Here is an 18224-nt window from a genome sequence, read left to right as displayed (position 1 = left end):
GGATTTGGCAGGTTAATAAATGGTTAGAACAGTGGTGCTGTAGTCAGAGGTTTGGGTGTCTTGAAAACGGGACCCAAGTCAATAGGCCAGGTCTACTGGGGGCTGGTCTGACAAGGGGAAGAGCGGTTTTGCTAGGAGGCTTGCCAGACTGGTCAAGGATGCTTTAAACTAGATGTGTTGGGGGAGGGGGGCATCATCCCACCCCAACACACCCAGTCAGCTGCCAGCACCTATAATAAATGCTTGGAGCAATGTAGAGATGTTCCAACCGCTCCAGCCAAAGAGCTGGCTTCATTTGGAGCTCGGCTCAGATGCCTCTGTACAAATGCCCATAGCATGGGGAACACACATGAGGAATTAGACTTGTGTGCAGCTCTGCAGGCATATGATATAATAGGCATCACAGAAATATGGTGGGATGGCTCCTATGACTGGAGTGTTGGAATGGCTCTTTAGAAAGGGCAGGCCTGGCAGGCGGGGGTGGGGGGGGCAGTTGCTGTTGATGTTAGGGATAGGCTGGAGAGTATGGAACTCTGTCTGGGGACAGGTGAGCAGTCAACAGAGAGTTTGTGGGTCAGGGTTAAAGGGAGAATAGCTATGGGGGACATTACTGTGGGGATCTGTTACAGACCGCCTGCTCAAGAGGAATCTGTGGATGAAGCACCCTACGGACAGATAGGAACAGCCTCACACTTGCAGGCCCTTGTTATCATGGGAGACTTCAACCACCCTGATATCAGTTGGAGGGACGGTACGGCCCAGCACAAGCAATCCAGGAGGTTCCTCGATTGTGTGGAAGACAACTTCCTTCTGCAAGTAATAGAGGAGCCCACACAGAGAGGTGACATGCTTGACCTCGTGCTCACCAAGAGGGAAGGGCTGCTTGGAAGTGTGACTCTCCAGGGCAGCCTTGGTTGCAGCAATCATGAGATAGTCGAATTTGAGATCCTCAGGACAGTGAGAAGAGCGTGCAGCAAGCTCACTGCCCTGGACTTCAAGAGAGCAGACTTTGGCCTCTTCAGGAGCCTGCTTAGTAAGGTTCCGTGGGATATAGCCCTAGAGGGCAGGGGGGCCCAAGTCTGTTGGATGATATTCAAGGATCGCCTACTGCAAGCTCAGGAGTGTTGCATCCCAACTAGAGGGAAGTGCAGCAGGAGGGCCAGGAGACCTCCTTGGATGGATAAGGAGCTGCTGAGGAAATTTCGAAGGAAAAAAGAGGCTTATAAAAGGTGGAAGCAAGGACAGGTGGCCTGAGTAGAATATAGGGATATTTTCCAGGAAGCTAGGGACCAGGTTAGGAAAGCTAAGACCCAGTTAGAATTAAATTTGGCTAGGGATGTTAAGGATAACAGGAAGGGATTCTACAGGTACATAGCAAATAAAAGACAGACTAGGGACAACATAGGCCCCCTCCGGAAGCTATCAGGGGAACTGGCTGCCCTGGATTTGGAGAAGGCTGTAGTTCTTAATGAGTTCTGTGTCTTGGTTTTCACACTGGCAAAGGCTCTGACCACACAGCCCAAGTTTTGGAAGGCAGACACAGGGACTGTGAGAGTGAAGACCCTCAGCCCACTGTAGGAGAGGATCTGGTTCGAGACCATCTTAAAGGCCTGAACGTACACAAGTCCATGGGACCTGATAAAATCCATCCGCGGGTCCTGAAGGAGCTGGCAAATGAAGCTGCTAAGCCACTGGCCATCATATTTGAAAACTCATGGCAGTCAGGTGAAGTTCCCAATGACTGGAAAAAGGGTAATATAACTTCCATTTTCAAGAAGGGGAAAATGGATGACCCAGGAAATTACAAACCAGTCAGTCTCACCTCCATGCCTGGCAAAATCTTGGAGCAGATTCTCCTGGAAGGCATGCTAAGGCACATGAAAAACAACAAGGTGCTTGGTGACAGCCAGCATGGCTTCACTAAGGGGAAATCCTGCCTGACCTATTTGGTGGCCTTCTTTGATGGGGCTACGGAACTGATGGACAGGGGTAGAGCAGTTGACATCATCTCTGTCATCTTGTGCAAAGCGTTTGACACTGTCCTGCATGACATCCTTGTCTCTAAATTCAAGAGACATCAATTTGACAGGTGGACCACTCAATGGATAAAGAACTGGCTGGATGGCTGCACACAAAGAGTTGTGGTCAATGGCTCAATGTCCAGCTGGAGACCAGTAACAAGTGGTGTCCCTCAGGGATCGGTGTTGGGTCCGGTCTTGTTCAACACCTTTGTCGGTGACATGGCCAGTGTATTTGTGTGCACCCTCAGCAAGTTTGCTGATGACACCAAGCTGTCACAGCTGACACAGACATAACATGGACAGAGACTTTAAGATGTACCTGCTCTGGTGTGGACTTATTTACTGCCACAGACCCTTTGGTGTGTCCTGCTCCTACATAGAGAGCCATAGTTTGAAGTCCCTTCAACTCAAGTTCATAGTTGAGTTCCAGCCTCTGCAGTACAGCAGCATAGAAACAGTAGTGATGCCCTGGCCATCTGCCAGACCAAACACATCACCATTGCTGTTATCAGAATGTTCGCAGGCACAGCAGAGTTGGATGATAAGCTGCACAGTGAGCAGTGGAATCAAAAAGCAGACACTAACAAGCACTAGGGTCTAAGACAAGTAAGGCAAGCAAGACCCAAGGCAAGCTCAGAAGCCTGCTCTGAATAGCTAAACAGCAGTAACACCGATAAGAATAATGCTGAATTTGAACTGGAAAGGTAAAATTGCCTCATCACTTCATAATCAGAATCTTGTGTTACACAAAAATCTTTAGGTACATGTTATCTTCACTGTACACAGTGATGATTTTCTGTGTAGCAAAACTGCCTAAAATGCAAAAAACCCTAACATTCATGCAGCTGGTTAAGAGGAGCAGCATACAAAAAAAACATGAGAAGTGCTTATATTGCGTTCTACTTCTTCTGCTGCCTTGTATTTGTCTCTCCACACAGAAATGCATTATCCTGAGATACTCCACCGTGTAGGAGCAGAAGGGATCCAGGAACACTTCTCTGCAGCCAGCAACAGCCCACCTTTATGGACAAAATAAGACAATTCATGGCTTTGGGCTGTTTCTGTTTCCAAGAAATAGCAAATCTGAACAAAGGAGAGCACAGAAGTATAGCTTCCACAGGAGAAACTTCTGAGCATGAGCTACAGCATGCTGCTAAGAGATATCACATAAAGCTAGGGGAAACCAGGACACTCACAGGCAAGATCCAGCAGTTAGGATAAAAACATCAGATGCTTCTTTTTGTAGCTCAGTAAGGTCTTCCTGAACTCTCAGGAAAATTCACTACCTTAACCATCTTCTTGTGTAAATTATTCAGCCAGGAGGGTAGGAAGCACACAGCTTGAGTGAGGTGATGAAGAGAATTAGTAATCAGCTAGAACTAACTACGCCTTGTTCTTCATTTGTCTCTTCCCATTCTCTCAAAGATATTTGTCCTTTGGGGACTTTGTGCTAACTGCTTCCAGCATGGGCAAGGCTGTCACTCCTATGCTTTTCATGGCCACAAAGCCAAAAATGGATCTGTCCATTCCTACATTAGAAACTACATGTCCAACTATGAACCAGCAAGGCTGCGGGGTTCACAGCAGATGTAAACCCAAAGATGAAACAGCTGGAAGTAGACATCAAGCACTCTTGGTCTATGGAATCTAAGCTACGAAATTACTTCCAGAAGAAATTACATAAATATAGAGTCCAGCTGGATTTACATCACATCATGAGGCATCTAATGCACTTGGAAGAACCTATAGTGAGCAGCCCCACAGTGTCTTGCTGCAAGAGACAAATGCTTACAAATCCTAGCTGCTACTACCTCCTTGTTTGTCTCAGACACAGTAGCACTGGCCATTGGTTCAAAACACAGACAACCAAAGGATCATATAAGTTACAGTGCTATTTAACTTATTACATCATCTTAAGCAGCATTTCAGATTGTAGAATACACCCCCTATTCTGACCAAAAAGGTCTTATTTTTTCCTCTCATTTAATTTCAGACAGGTGTATGGAAACATTTACTTTCTAGCCCAGCTAAGAGAGCTGGCAGGAACAAATAATAAAATGTTCAGAACATCTTAAAGAGCAGAGTTGGTGCTTTTTATTGTTTTACAACTGCTTTAATCAATTTTTTTATCCATTGACTCCCTTGCAAGTTCCAACCAATATAATTAGCACTATCTAAATTAGTTATCACTCAAAATTACTTTCTTCTTGGAAAAACAGTTCTATTTTAAAATTATAGGTGTTGCCATAGGCTCTGTCAGACCTATATACATGGGCACATTTTAAGTAGATAATATTTTAATCCTAATTAAAAAAATATTCTCCCCCTCCATAAAATGTTAAGGTTTGTCAATGACCTTATTTTCCTTTTGATAGACATATTGTGACAATCAACTGCTTTTCATTCATATACGTACTCTTCACCTTCCATTGAAACATTATATTGTTCAGCTAAGCTCTTATATAAACTAAACATACATCTTGTCAGGTTTATCTTCATTGCAGATTTGATAGAGAGCAGAGAAGCCAACATTTCCAAAGAGTGCCTATTTTAGACCCTGTTATTTACACACTGTCATCAGTAAGTAAGACTGTGTCTTCAGTTGTTGCCAAACACCATCAATTCCTATTAATTTCAGTGCAAAGAGCAATATATCAGTACATCTGATAAAACATCAGCAAGCTCACACCAGCGTGAGATGAGAATGGAGATGCTAAGATACCACATCTCCCAGATGTGGCTTTGGACCCAGGACCTGTCTGGGGTGTCTGGTACTCTTAGGTAACCCAACTAAGCCACTTCAAAGGCACCAAACTTAGTTAAAACAAGTCCACAAGATTGTTAGCTGACTTTGAAAATGTTGGCCCTGATGGAATTTTTTAGGTATCGATGTTTGGAAACACTGCCAGGAGATTTTATGCATTCTCATAATTGCTCAAGCCATTGAGAGGTATGCATGCTCAACATTACTGCAAAAAAGTGTTTGTGGATCTGCACTGAGCAGATTACAGGAACAGGCTTTAGTTCTTAATCTCCAGCTATCTTAAATTGATGGGTCAGTTGCTGCGGTATCTCCAGAGAGGGCGCCTTCAACGCGAGGGCGCGGGGAAGCTCAACGTCCAGCAGCCTCAACTCAGAGCAGCGGCAGCCGCCGAGAGGGCCTCAGGCCCTTTCCAGGCCTTTCCCAGGAGTTGGCAGCTCCGCTGCCGCGAGAAGGGACTCACAGGGGGCGGAGCCAGGAGGGAGGGCCCCGCCCCCCGCCCTGAGGTGGAGAACCCGCCCTGGGTAGCTCTGCGCGGCCGCCGGAGCGGCGGTTGGCCCTTGGAACGTGGGTGGGCGGTCTCGGCTTGGCGAGCGCTCGCCTCATAACCAATGGCCGGCCTGGGCGGTCTGCTCTGTCTGCTCCGGCGGTGCCAGCGTAGGCGCCCAGACAGAGCCGGTGAGAAGGGAGGCTGGAGTGCGGAGCTCGGGGTGTAGAGGGTGCCTGCACTGGGCTTGTGAGGCCTCTTGAGGCCAGGGTGCGCAATGGGCAGAGCTGCACCCGGTGCGCCCTGGTGGAGGCCCTCCTGCAGCAGGGGCTGAGCTGCGCGACACTGCCAATAGGATGAAAGATGTCAGGGAAGCTGAGAGGAAACAGGGCTGCTTGCTCCAGGCCCAAACTGTGCAGGGGCCATAGGCATCCACCCTAGCACATACAAGGAAAGGAGGAAGGCATTAATCCGGGAAACTGGGAGCTAGTAACAGAAAAAGAAACAACAAAAAACAACCCACCACAAACCAAAACCAACCAACCAACCACCACCACCAATAACAAAACCACAAAAAAAAAAACCCAACAAAACTAGGAGGAAGAGGACAATTAAAAGGGTCTTCCTCCTAAATCCAACATCCCCACCCAGAACTGCTTCGCAGTTCTGCACAGCGCTAATGAGGAAGTGCCCACCTTACCACATGAACAACCGGCTGATGCACCAGTAAAGAGGATCACTGCTGGTGCCACCATGAAAAATCAGCGGGTCATAGTAGTAGGGGACTTTACTTCGAAAGGAACAGAGGCACCCATCTGTCGGACTGACCCAGTCTCAAGGGAGGTGTGTTGCCTACCAGGAGCTCGGATCAGGGATGCTGCAGAGAGGCTGCCTGCTCTAGTAAGTCCCACTGACTATTACCCACTTCTAGTGAGCCATGTAGGTGCTAGTGATACAGATAGCAGTAGCCCAGAGAACATAAAGAAGGACTACAGAGCCCTGGGAGAGGTGGTTGGGGCTCTGGAGCTCAGATAGTTTTTAAATCAATTCTCCAGGATAAAGGGGAGGACCCTAAAAAGGCCAAGTGGATTTGGCAGGTTAATAAATGGTTAGAACAGTGGTGCCGTAGTCAGAGGTTTGGGTGTCTTGAAAATGGGACCCAAGTCAATAGGCCAGGTGTACTGGGGGCTGGTGGAGCTGGTCTGACAAAGAAGGGGAAGAGCAGTTTTGGTAGGAGGCTTGCCAGACTGGTCAAGGGTGCCTTAAACTAGATGTGTTGGGGGAGGGGGGCATCATTCCACCCCAACACAGTCAGTTGCCAGCACCTATAATAAAAGCTCAGAGCGATGCAGAGTTATTTCAGCTGCTCCAGCCAATGAGCCGCATTCATTTGGAGCTCGGCTTAGATGCATCTCTACCTCTGGAAAGCATGCTAAGGCACATGAAAAACAACAAGGTGGTTGGTGACAGCCAGCATGGCTTCACTAAGGGGAAATCCTGCCTGACCAATTTGGTGGCCTTCTATGCTGGGGCTACGGAACTGATGGGCAGAGGTAAAGCAGTTGACGTAATCTACGTTGTCTTGTGCAAAGTGTTCAACACTGTCCTGCATGACATCCTTGTCTCTAAACTGGAGAGACATCAATTTTATAGATGGAGCACTCGGTGGATAAAGAACTGGCTGGATGGCTGCACACAAAGAGTTGTGGTCAATGGCTCAATGTCCAGCTGGAGACCAGTAACAAGTGGAGTCACTCAGGGGTGTTGGGACTGGTCTTGTTCAACATCTTTGTCGGTGACATGTACAATGGGATTGAGTGCGCCCTCAGCAAGTTTGCCAATGACACCAAGCTGTGTGGTTCGGTTGATACACTGGAGGGAAGGGATGCCATCCAGAGGGACCTTGACACACTTGTGAGGTGGGCTGATGCCAACCTTATGAAGTTCAACCACGCCAAATGCAAGGTCCTACACCTGGGCTGGGGCAATCCCAGCATAGCTATACCAGGTATAGCTATAGCTATAGGCTGGGCAGAGAAGAGATTCAGAGCAGCCCTGTGGAGAAGGTCTTGGGGGTGTTGGTTGATGAGAAAATGAACCGGCTTCAGTGTGTGCTTGCAGCCCAGAAAGCCAACCATATCCTGGTCTGCATCAAAAGGAGCATGACCGCAGGTCAAAGGAGGTGATCTTGCCCCTCTGCTCTGCTCTCGTGAGAACTCACTTGGAGTACTGTGTGCAGTTCTGGTGTCCTCAACATAAAAAGGACATGGAACTGCTGGAACAAGTCCAGAGGAGGGCCACAAGGAGGATCAGGGGGCTGGAGCACCTCCCGTATGAAGATAGGCTGAGGAAGTTGGGGCTGTTCAGCCTGGAGAAGAGAAGGCTGCGTGGAGACCTCGTAGCAGCCTTCCAGTATCTGAAGGGGGCCTATAGGGATGCTGGGGATGGACTCTTCATCAGGGACTGTAGTAATAGGACAAAGGGTAATGGGTTCAAACTTAAACAGGGGAAGTTCAGGTGAGATATAAGGAAGAAGTTCTTTACTGTGGGGGTGGTGAGGCACTGGAATGGGTTTGCCGAGGAAGTTGTGAATGCTCCATCCCTGGCGGTGTTTAAGGCTGGGTTAGACAGAGCCTTGGGTGGGATGGTTTAGTGTGAGGTGTCCTTGCCCATGACAGTGGGGTTGGAACTTGACTATTTTAAGGTCCTTTCCAGCCGTAACTATTCTATGATTCTGTGTGAGAGGGGACAGCAACTCCTGTGGAGTCACAGTTCCAAATATGAACCTATCTGACAGCTTTGAGCCACTGTGTTTTTGGACCCCAAGAGGAGAAGATGTTCAGGGAACAGTTTACAGCCAGAGGATGACAAAGCCTATTTAGAGAGCCCATTTCTCTGTAGAAGGATCTCTTGGTGACTGGAGGATATTTCCCTTGGCATTCCTTGGTGGCTGTCTTCCTCTTAGAGATGAATTCGAGTACACCTATCTACCTGCACAGCACCTGTCATTTATCCCTTCCCTAGGGAAAGAAGTACAGGGTGGGGATGCTGGAGAATGGCCAGTCTCTTTCAAACACAGAAGAGGGGCAGGGTGAAGCACAGGATGGAAAATATCAGAGCAAGACTGGCTGTGGGCACATGACTGCAAGGTTAGCTGCAGTGCTCACTGGGGAAAGCACTGGTCTTACTGAAAGACCATTTTAATTCTTATATCTCAATGTCCTTTAATGAACCTTCAGCACAGGGCTCCTGAATCAGCTTTACCGTTCACTCAGTTCCTGCAGGAACTCACTGCAATAACATCTATCACAAACTGCTCCTTCCATGTATTCACCCTCCAGTCCCTCTCACTCTCTTATTCCCAGTTTCATGTCTTAAGAATAAGGCAGTGGAAAGGGAAGGTTCAACAGGAATCAAAGAGACCTTATCATTTGAAATTTGGTAAAGAAAAAGCTGAATAATTTCCCACAACCTGAGGGCAGTGCTATCTTTCATCCTGACTTACTCTGCTATTTACAAAAAACTGTATAATTACCAGAGCAAATGCCACATCACAGCCTGCACCTGCTATTGGCAAGATAGAGAATAGTAATAATTGAAAGTAATAATTAAATAAACCTGTCCATCAATCAGCTTCATCTAGTTTTGCAGCTTCTGTGTTCTTTAAAAGGAGCAAAACAATGCATTTGTGCAAAGAACTTTCTCTTCACATTTTAATGGCAATTATTGCATGTAAACTAGATGTAGTAAGAACTATGAAGCAGATGAATATGGTCTAAAAAAACCCCCAAACAAACAACAGAAACTCAGGCAAATATACCCACTGGAAAATCAAAAAGCTAAAACTGTAAGGTCACTGTGTGTATAGTTGTGTGTGTGCTACAAAATGGTTCTTTTTAGCCTCAGCATCTGAGTATTTCCAATGGAAATGTTATTATAAAAGACAACAGGTTGTTTCAGCAGAACTGATCAAAAAGTGATTGCAGTTTCAGGCGTGGTCCCATGATGTGACTGACAATCCTGAGTGAAAGAATTATTTTTACCCAGCAGCTCATTCTTGGGTGGAAGAGCCATCCGGGAAGAGATGGACATGCTTGAAATCCTGGGAAGCAGAGACAGGGTAAGGGTGTGAGGAGAGGATTGACTGCAGGGAAGAGTCTTCTCTTCTACCCTTCATTTCTACTTTGAGCTATGGCAGTAATACTGCTCCGAGGTCTGCCAAGTGTGGCATCCCTCCCAGGCTGCATCCAAAGAGAGGATTGAGGTTTTCTCTGGGGTTGTAGCAGCTTCCTAATGCAAAATTCATCCTAACCCAAGCCAAGGGAAAAGGCAGATGCTGGACTTTCACATAGACAAGACAAAAGCTTGGGCTCAGATATCTGGACATAGCTCACATCTGTCACACACATCTTTCTACATCTCTTCATTACATATTTTCCTCTCTACCTAACTGACATCTGTGGTGCACATTCCTTTTATATTGCACTTTAACATACAACTCTGTTGAGCAACTGGATGGGACATTTATCCTGTGTCACCACTGGCAAGAGCCATATGTCACTGCTCCTTGCTTACTAAAAGTCAAATATACAGTATTAAGCCATTTCACATCACAGTTTTGGAAGATGAATGCAAGGTAAGATCATGAGAATTAAAGGGGTGGAGGGCTGTATTTTCCATTAAGGATTTGCTGACAAAGAATCTGTTGGCAATTAATAGATTAATAGACGTTTTTGTAAATGTCTCATGGATTCTTACTGAGTTTAGTAAGGCAACAATCCCAGTTCAGCAGCCCACAGAGCACTTGATCTGTGGCATTTACAGCTGTGTTTTGTAACTGGTTTTTCACAACTTTCAGTGCTTAAAATTTTACTACAGTGATCCAGCCCCTGCCCAGTGTATTTAAACCAGTTGCCAGTGTTGTTCTTCATTGCCTCCAGAGACCTCTCAGAGCAGTTCTTGGATGACTTTGGAAACCCTTCTTTTGGACCAAGCAAAATAAGTAAGTTCTGACTTCAAAATGCTAATTTTTATTGCCAACTAAGCCTTTACGAAGTACTGAAGATTCAGTAATACATTGTTGCTACGAAGTGAGTTTGGAAAGGCACCATGTGCTAAATGTAAAGGCAACAGCAAGGGTTCAAGAAAACCCCAACAGATGACTCCCACAGGCAAACAGACCTCAGGAAATACCCTTCATAATCACCTCTTCCGACAGAAAGGAAATTACTTCTACTGAAGATATGCTTCCTTTCCTTTTCAGTACCCTAGATATTCAGAAACTCTTCCTGGGATTTGCAGTGGTTCTTACTTAAAGAGTAATTTATTGACACTCCTAAGAGAACACTTTAGTTCACAAAGTTTTATTCATCAAAATGCTACAAAAATGGCAGTTTTATTATGATCCTAATCTATGAAGCTCTTTGTCTATCTTTAAAGCTGTGGTTATCTTGAAGTGCTTAGTCTCGTGTTCATTGCTTTTATAATTGGACAACATAGAACAATGGGAGATTTACTAGTTTATTAAGAACCAAAATTAATGTAATCCAATATCACCCTTTGTTGAAAGCCACCTACAAAAGAATTGCATGAGGATGTGAAATGAATAATCTTTCTTGTTTTTCTCCTCTTGAAATCACTATAGTGCCTTTCCAGAGCATAATAAATGGCAGTATGTTATGGAAAATTAGTACAAGTCTTACCAGGTAAGTAAGTTCCTAGATTTTTGGGCACTGTCCTGGGTTCAGCAGTAGCAGTTATTTTTCTCCTTCTTAGTAGCTGGTGCAGCACTGTGTTTTGATTTTTTGGCCTGGCAACAGTGCTGATAACGCCAATGTTTTTAGTTGCTCAAATGTTTGGTCTGGCCAAGGACTTTCTGAGCCTCATGCTCTGCCAGGGAGGAAGGGAATCCAGGAGGAAGCCGAGATAGGACACCTGACCCAAACTAACCAAAGAGGTATTCCATACCACAGCACATCATGCCCAGGATGTAATGGGGAGTTACCTGGAAGGGCACGTGCTCTCTTCAGGGGAGTCAAACTCGTTCAGCGGTGGTATTGTATTCTCTTCTCATGTTATTTTCTCTTATCATTATTATCATTGGTGGTAGCAGTAGTGATCTGTATTATACCTTAGTTACTGGGCTGCTCTTATTTCAACCCGTGGGAGTTACATTCTCTCAATTCTCCTCCCCATCCCTCCAGGAGCTGGGGGGTGGGGGGGGAGGAAAGAAAGAGGGAGAAAAAAAAGTGGGGGGAGTGAGCGAACAAGCTGTGTGTATCAGTTTAAACCACGAGAGGCACTGGCACAGTTTATTTCTGTCAAACGTTTTCACAGAGGAATCCTTTATTTGAAGTGATCTTTATGGTCCAGACTTGAAAAAGAAAGTCTTAAAATCAACAACCTAGTTCTTGTTCTACAGGCAACAATATGGTCATTAAACCCAAACTCATTTGTTTTTTTCATACCATTAAAGACAGGCTTGTGCATGAAGCAATGTTTCTAAGGTGGGAAACTAAAATTTATACCAGAAAAGCTAGGGCAGTTCAGCACCAGGAAATAAACCAGAAAGAATTGTCTCACTTTACAAGATCTAAATCCTGCTCCACACTAGTCTCATTAGTCCTTTAAAGACCAACTGAATGATTAATGCTTGCAGGAGTCAAATCATCAAGGATAAGAGCAATGAAAAAATGGAAGCAATGTGTCACAGTGATGTGTCACAGAGTTTAAACCAAGTAGTCAAACAGACAAAGGGATTTTGATGTTTCCTTGCCATGGACAGAACTAGTTTTTCAAGTCCTACATCCTTACTAGGTTGAGGTGAAGCTGGAAGAGGCTGAAAAAAATTTCACAAATCCTCTTCTGTGTGAAAATGTGCTTTGAATCTGCAGAATTGATTCAGAAAGTGTCTTTCTTTTACCACCTTGGCCTCCTGAAACCTACTTCAAATCAGAGGACCAATTGTCTATTGCAGTACTTTATCATTGTTCGGCTATATCATTAATTACGACATTCCTTCCTCCCTGCCCCCGGCCATCAAAGTGCTTTTATAAAGAAAGAAAGAAAATGGCACTATGCCTATTTTACAGTCAGAGAAACTGAGGCACAAAATGACAAAGCATTACTTTCTCATTGCAGACTGGACCTTGAGATGAGACCAATGCAAACTATTAAGAATCATTGTTGCCTGATACAAGGAAAGGTCTAGTCCTCTGAACCGAGCAGTCACCAGGAACGCAGACTGATCTTTGTGTTCGATTCTGGTATGCGTGTTGGTTGTTCAGCTGTGAATCTGTTCTAACTGGGTGAACTGTGCACCAAAGAGCTGTCAGGCAGTCAGTACCTGATCACACACATGACCTGTCACGTGTCCGGGTTACACTGCTTCCTGAGAAGTCAATGGTAAAATAACACTTACTAAAAGCCTCTTTGGAACACTTTTTTCTGTGTTACAAGAAATTGTCATCTTCAGTTATCTGCCTTCTCCTATCTAACCCACAAACAACAGAGCCATCCATGCCCATTTGCTGTGTTTTGTGTTCCTGGGAATGCTGACCATCTATCTGCTAGCTCAAACAACTCTTAGCTTGCTCTGTAGCTTCTGGGCTTTGTTGTAATGCCAGGTAAAAAATGCATCAAGCCATTTGGAATAGACCTTCAGAGAGATACTGAGAGTTTCAGGAAGGAAACCAGAAGGCGGAGGTGTAATAAATTAATCCTTTAGTTTTAATGTATTTAATGTGGTGTTTCTGATAGCTCTTTTTCTTACCTCACTTTCCTGCACCATGAGCTTGCAGTTTTCTGATTTCCTGGGTGAACAAACAGGATGATGATTTCTGTGAGAAAGATGGGAGACATCTCTTCTGCAAGACAGTTCAGCTCCCCACCTCTGGAGAGCTGGGAAAAATGATGGGAAAGGCTCAGCATGCAAACTTGCCATGGCTCCTGCCTCCTCACCAGCAGTATTGGCAGTAAGCACCAGCTGCTACCGGGCCAGTACATTTGGATCCTTTCTATGCTGAAAGTCACAGGCAATATGCTGGATTGGTGCCAAAGGCTCCACTGACCTCAGTGGCCACTGAAAACCAGATCCTATGGGATCTTCTTGCATTTACACCTTGAAGAATATCTGTCTGGTTCTGGGAAATGCCTCAAAGGGCAACTATTGCTTCAAGCTCACTCAGGCAAATCATACCTAAGATTGTTTATCAAATAAAACTTTATGCATTGGCTTAAAGAAAAACTAAACGTTATTGTTGATTTCTCTGCTTTATTGCAGCTAATGGCAGGGCAGGATGTAATTTTTTTCTTTCCTCAGGACTTGTTAGCTCTTTTGCATTTCCCCATAGATGTTTTCTTATAAAGAATAAAAAATATAATAAATAAATTGAAAAAGAATATGCTTGTAGACCCAAAAGAAAGAATGCATCTATTATAAAATAAAATCTCTTCTAGTAGCTATTAGAATGCATTGAAAATATTCCCAGGACTCTCCCCTCCAGTTATGTTGCAAAAGCCATGCAAATAATAATTGTGGCTAAGTGCACTACAGTGACAGTCAATATTGTACTTCCCAAGCTAGTACTCATTATTCTTTATGGAACTCATGCATTTTGTGAAAGATCAAAAGATTTACATATCATATGGAGTGCTTTACGGAGTGACTTGCTGTGCACTTTAAATGCACAATGTTCCACAGCCACTTAAATACAGATTTCATTTCTGTCTTCTGTGTGATATTAAATCTGAAAAAAAGAGGGAGAAACAGACAAAATCATCTTGCGTACCTTTGTTCACATCATGAAATACAATTTTAATTTGGTTTCAATATAGAAGTGCATTGTTTTTATGGGATGTTATTGAATAATCTTCTAGGCTCAGCATTGGCCTTTCCTCGTGAAAGAGATGAAGGAAATAATTTTTTTTATAACCACTACAGGTGAAATCATCTGCTCTTCCGTGCCCTGAGGAAGCGGACAGACTCCAGCAGTCCACTTGGCCTCCCTCCACCGTTGGCTTCTCTGCAACATCCCCCAGTTAGTCTGGTTTGCACTTGTGGGTGGAAAGTAGCAGCAAATGAAGAAGCAGCTGCAACCGACTTCCTTAGTGCAAGAAAGAAAGAAAAAGCCATGATTTCTGTGCTGCCCTAGACTGCGGGAATCAAGGCAGATCACTGTGCCGCAGCCTGCTTGTGTGCCCTTGGGTGAGCCACTGCACACAGGTTACTCTGTGGAATGCAGAGACAGAAGTATTTATTTTTTTTTTACCTTGCCAGAGTGTTGCAAGGGTGAAGAAATACTTTAAGGACAACTGAGTGGTCAGTTACTACTGTATATAATATGACCCCATGGCTGCGTAGCAAGGCTTTGAGTCTCTGCCACGCCTGCATTCTACATATTCATGCTCCTGAGACTTGCCTTTTAGCATGTACCTAGCTGTGAAAAGATCAGCTGCTTGGACTAGTCTCAGGCCTTTCATCTACTTTCTCTGCCCGTGTGGTTGTGTCATGGGAGCAGAGATGGTGTATGTGTCAGGCATGGAACTCTGCCTTGGACATTTCCCATTTGAAGGTGAGATGGAATCTACAGACAGCCTGAGCTATGTTCCTTGGAGACCTGGGAGTACACCAAGGTTGGGACCACTCCTGAAAGTAGATTTTCAGCATGATCTTTGTGACCAGAGAAGCATCATACATGAACATCATTTTTGTGTGGCTCCTAAAGGAAGAATTAAGAGCAGTATGTGTCATTCTAGGTCTGCTCACCAGCAACGGGTGGAGTTGAGCATCACCCAACAAACATATCTACACTAACAATGTTGAGGAAATGTATGCCTCTGCTGAAGAAAGAAAAAAAAAAAAAAGCTGATCAAGTAGTTAGCCCTTTATTTCTATGGAAGAATGAAAGGGTTTCATGAATAGGAAGTGTGCCCAATTTGTTTGCTTCTAGTACATTCTGCATTATTTTCCAAATAAAGCAAATGGAAAACCTTTTTAATGAAGCATAACTACGTTGTGATCAATGCTTACTCTGTCTAAATATTGACTTGGATAGCATTTTCTCGGGATGAACAGACCATAACCCATGAATCTGGCATCAAATTCAGGGAGATTAATAGGAAAGATGAATTTTCTGGTTGTCTGAAGAGATTTGACATAGCCAAGGCAACAGAGACTTCTCACTATTTATGAGATCAGCCAGAGGGTTTTCAAGAGGCTGTAGCTTTCTTGTTCCAGTGGACTTTTGAAAGCTTAGGATAAAATTAGCTCTGTCCTCTCTCTGGTTAACACAGAGATAGGAAGAGAGTGGCAGGAAATTCTGTAAAACAACCCCATTGTCTTGGAGCAAAGACTACCCAAGGAGTCTTGCAAGCCCTATTGAAGTGCAACTGCTGGGTCTTTGACCTGCACCTTCAGGTAAAATCAGAATAGATCAGGCATACGGACACTAATCCTGGCCTAAACAATTCAGAAGAGGGGCAGATTGACTGGTTTTGGGGAAAAGAGAGGGGTAATTAGAGCAAAGGGTGTTTGGAAATTTAGCTTAAAAGGGAAAAATCAATTGTCCTGCACATAGTTGGTCTTCTGCCAGTTTGTACACTGTGATATTTTCTCTCTCATTGCAAAAGCACAGATTCATGTTTCATTAATAAATGAGCTTTATTCTCAAGAAGGGTCCTGTTGTGAGGGAAGGCGTTTAAATGATTTTTGGTTTAGACATTGTTATATGCATTACAGTCAGAGACCCTAGTGCAAACAGGATCCTAAGAAGGAGAAAACTGAGTGCTACTGCTGTAGGCAGGACACCACCACAGGTATAACCCGGTGCTGCGCTGGGGAGAATGCTGCCACTCTCCTGAGAGGCCTGCGGCGCAGTTTTCCTCGTGCTTTCTGTGTCCTCTTTCTGCGTCTCCCCACTTTTTCCCTCGGGTACAAGTTTGTCATCTGCTGTCAGCTGTGCAGCCTGCAAAAACAGCTCTGTGCACCAAGACCACTTTCAGTGGCCGTAGGTCAGCATTCTTGTGAGGCAATCTTGCATGTCCATGAACTCCCTCATTGCCTCAGCTTGAGCATCGGGATCCTGTGCCAGATGATGGAAGAGGTTGAATGGCTGGGCTCTTTGCAAGGCTGGGGGCAAGACGATCTCCTCAGGAATCTTCTCATTCCCAAAGAAGAAGTGGTCGAGGCGTTTCTCCTCCAAGCAGTGGCACAGGTACCGCATGATGTCATCCAGCCGCAACAGGAAACGTGTCCTGCGCCAGCCTGACAGGGGTGTGGTGTTCAGGAGGTGCATCACCACTGTCTTCAAGGTATAGCTGGAAAAGCCTGTGCCCACAAGAATGCAGGCACAGAGCTGCAGGCATCGGAGGTGGAAGCTGCCATCTGGGGCATGCCTGGCCGTCAGCTCAAAGAACTTTGCCTCTGCCACAGCGCAGCTCAACGTCCAGGTTGTGCTTGGGGTGAAGATAGCCTCACTAGCCTGGCTGCTCATGAAGATGTCCGAGTCACCTTGCCGCACGCCCAGCGTAATTTCAACGATGGTTTCCTCCTCTGCTCTTGCCATGTTGAATTTGCAGGAGCGGCTGCAGGGCAGCATAGTTAAACGCCACTGGTGTGAAAGAGGCAAAACCACCCAGCATGCTTTCACCAGCTGATGAAGCCTGCAAGCTGTTTTCTGCACATCTAGATAGGAGCCAGTGCAGAGGGTGTGTAGGAGGCTGGGGCCCTGATTCCTTCTCAGCTCCTCTTCGTCATGGTGGAGGAAGCACAGCATGTCCCCCACCAGCTGCTCTGTCGCGCATGTACACTCCAGCTCCACATGGATGCGGAAGTTCCTCTCTGGCATCTCCCCCGGATTGCAGAGCTCCGGGAGAAAGGTGTGGTCAGACAGGGGGGCCAGGGGCACAAGCACTCAGTAGATGATGTTTTCTTCATAGGGACTCCAGCCTTCATGTGCGCTGCCTATGCCGAAGCATGGTTCCAGCACTGGGAAGGAGCTACCTGACACGACTTGTCTGACACATACGGTTGCATGTGTCTTCATCCAGCTCATCAGTGACGACACGCACATTCAGCATGAGCTGTTGCAGAACCCAGAGTAAGAGCTTTGTGACAGCCATGGCCTGCAGAAGAGAGAAAGAATTCAGTGGGGCTGGGAGGGAAGGAAGGAGGAAAGGAGCTGGTGGCGGGGGGAGTGGATGCAGGAGCCGCAGAGAGCTGGGGACAGGCAGGAGAGGGAGCGAGGCAGCTGGGAGGCAGCAAGGCCTGCGCCCAGGCGCGGTGGCAGCAGCAGCGTGCCCTGCCCAAGGCGCTCGCAGCCAGGGTTTCGATGCAGGGTGAGCACCCACCCCCAGGGGCCCATGTTTCTGCCCCGGCCCTTGTCCAGCCCAGTCTCCCCCCTGCCTGGGCACTCTCTGCTGCCCCAGGCCGTACTGGGCCAGTGCTGCCCGCTGGCACCCTCATGTCCATCCCCCATTGTGACTCGTCCGCTGTGATGTCACAGGCGCCCCGGGTGCATCACAAGCCCTCCTGCCCTGCAGCCCCAGCCTTCGGCCCCAGCCCAGTTCAGGGACTCACAGCTGCCCTGGTGCTCTGGTTACAGCTTGGCACCAGTCAACTTTGTTCAGAGAAGCTTGCATGGTGCTGTATTTTGTAATAAATATATTCTGCCTGCCAATGAGAATCTCATCATCATAGAATATCCCGAGTTAGAAGATGTCTGAGTAGCCTAGCTGTATGCCAAACATCTCAACGAGCACGGCTCTCCGAGAGACATCTGTGGTCTGCACTTTGCAAGAGCAGGTAGAGGGCAGCCCATTTATGCTGTAGCAGTGTAACAGAAGCACCAACATCCTTCTGTGGCATTTTCTAGACACTCTTTGCCATGCCTGTAGTGATACACGGGGTTGTTGTGACTGAAGTGCAGTACCTGGCACTGATCCGTACTGAATCTCA

The 18224-nt window shown here is 46.0% G+C and overlaps 1 protein-coding gene across 1 annotated transcript in view; it reads right to left on the bottom strand.

Moving 5' to 3' along the window:
* Positions 1-15910: 15910 nt before the first annotated feature.
* LOC136004832 (inositol 1,4,5-trisphosphate receptor-interacting protein-like 1) overlaps positions 15911-18224 on the bottom strand; it is a 44142-nt gene continuing 41828 nt past the window's right edge. Inside the window, exon 9 of the mRNA XM_065661723.1 lies at positions 15911-17392. Within this exon, the coding sequence (XP_065517795.1) occupies positions 16267-17115 (849 nt within the window). The 5' untranslated portion in view covers positions 17116-17392 and the 3' untranslated portion in view covers positions 15911-16266. The remainder of the gene's footprint in view (positions 17393-18224) is intronic.

This window comes from Lathamus discolor, chromosome Z, assembly GCF_037157495.1.
Source record: "Lathamus discolor isolate bLatDis1 chromosome Z, bLatDis1.hap1, whole genome shotgun sequence".
In the NCBI taxonomy this organism is placed as follows: Eukaryota; Metazoa; Chordata; class Aves; order Psittaciformes; family Psittacidae; genus Lathamus; species Lathamus discolor.
This window is presented reverse-complemented; position numbering and strand designations above follow the sequence as displayed.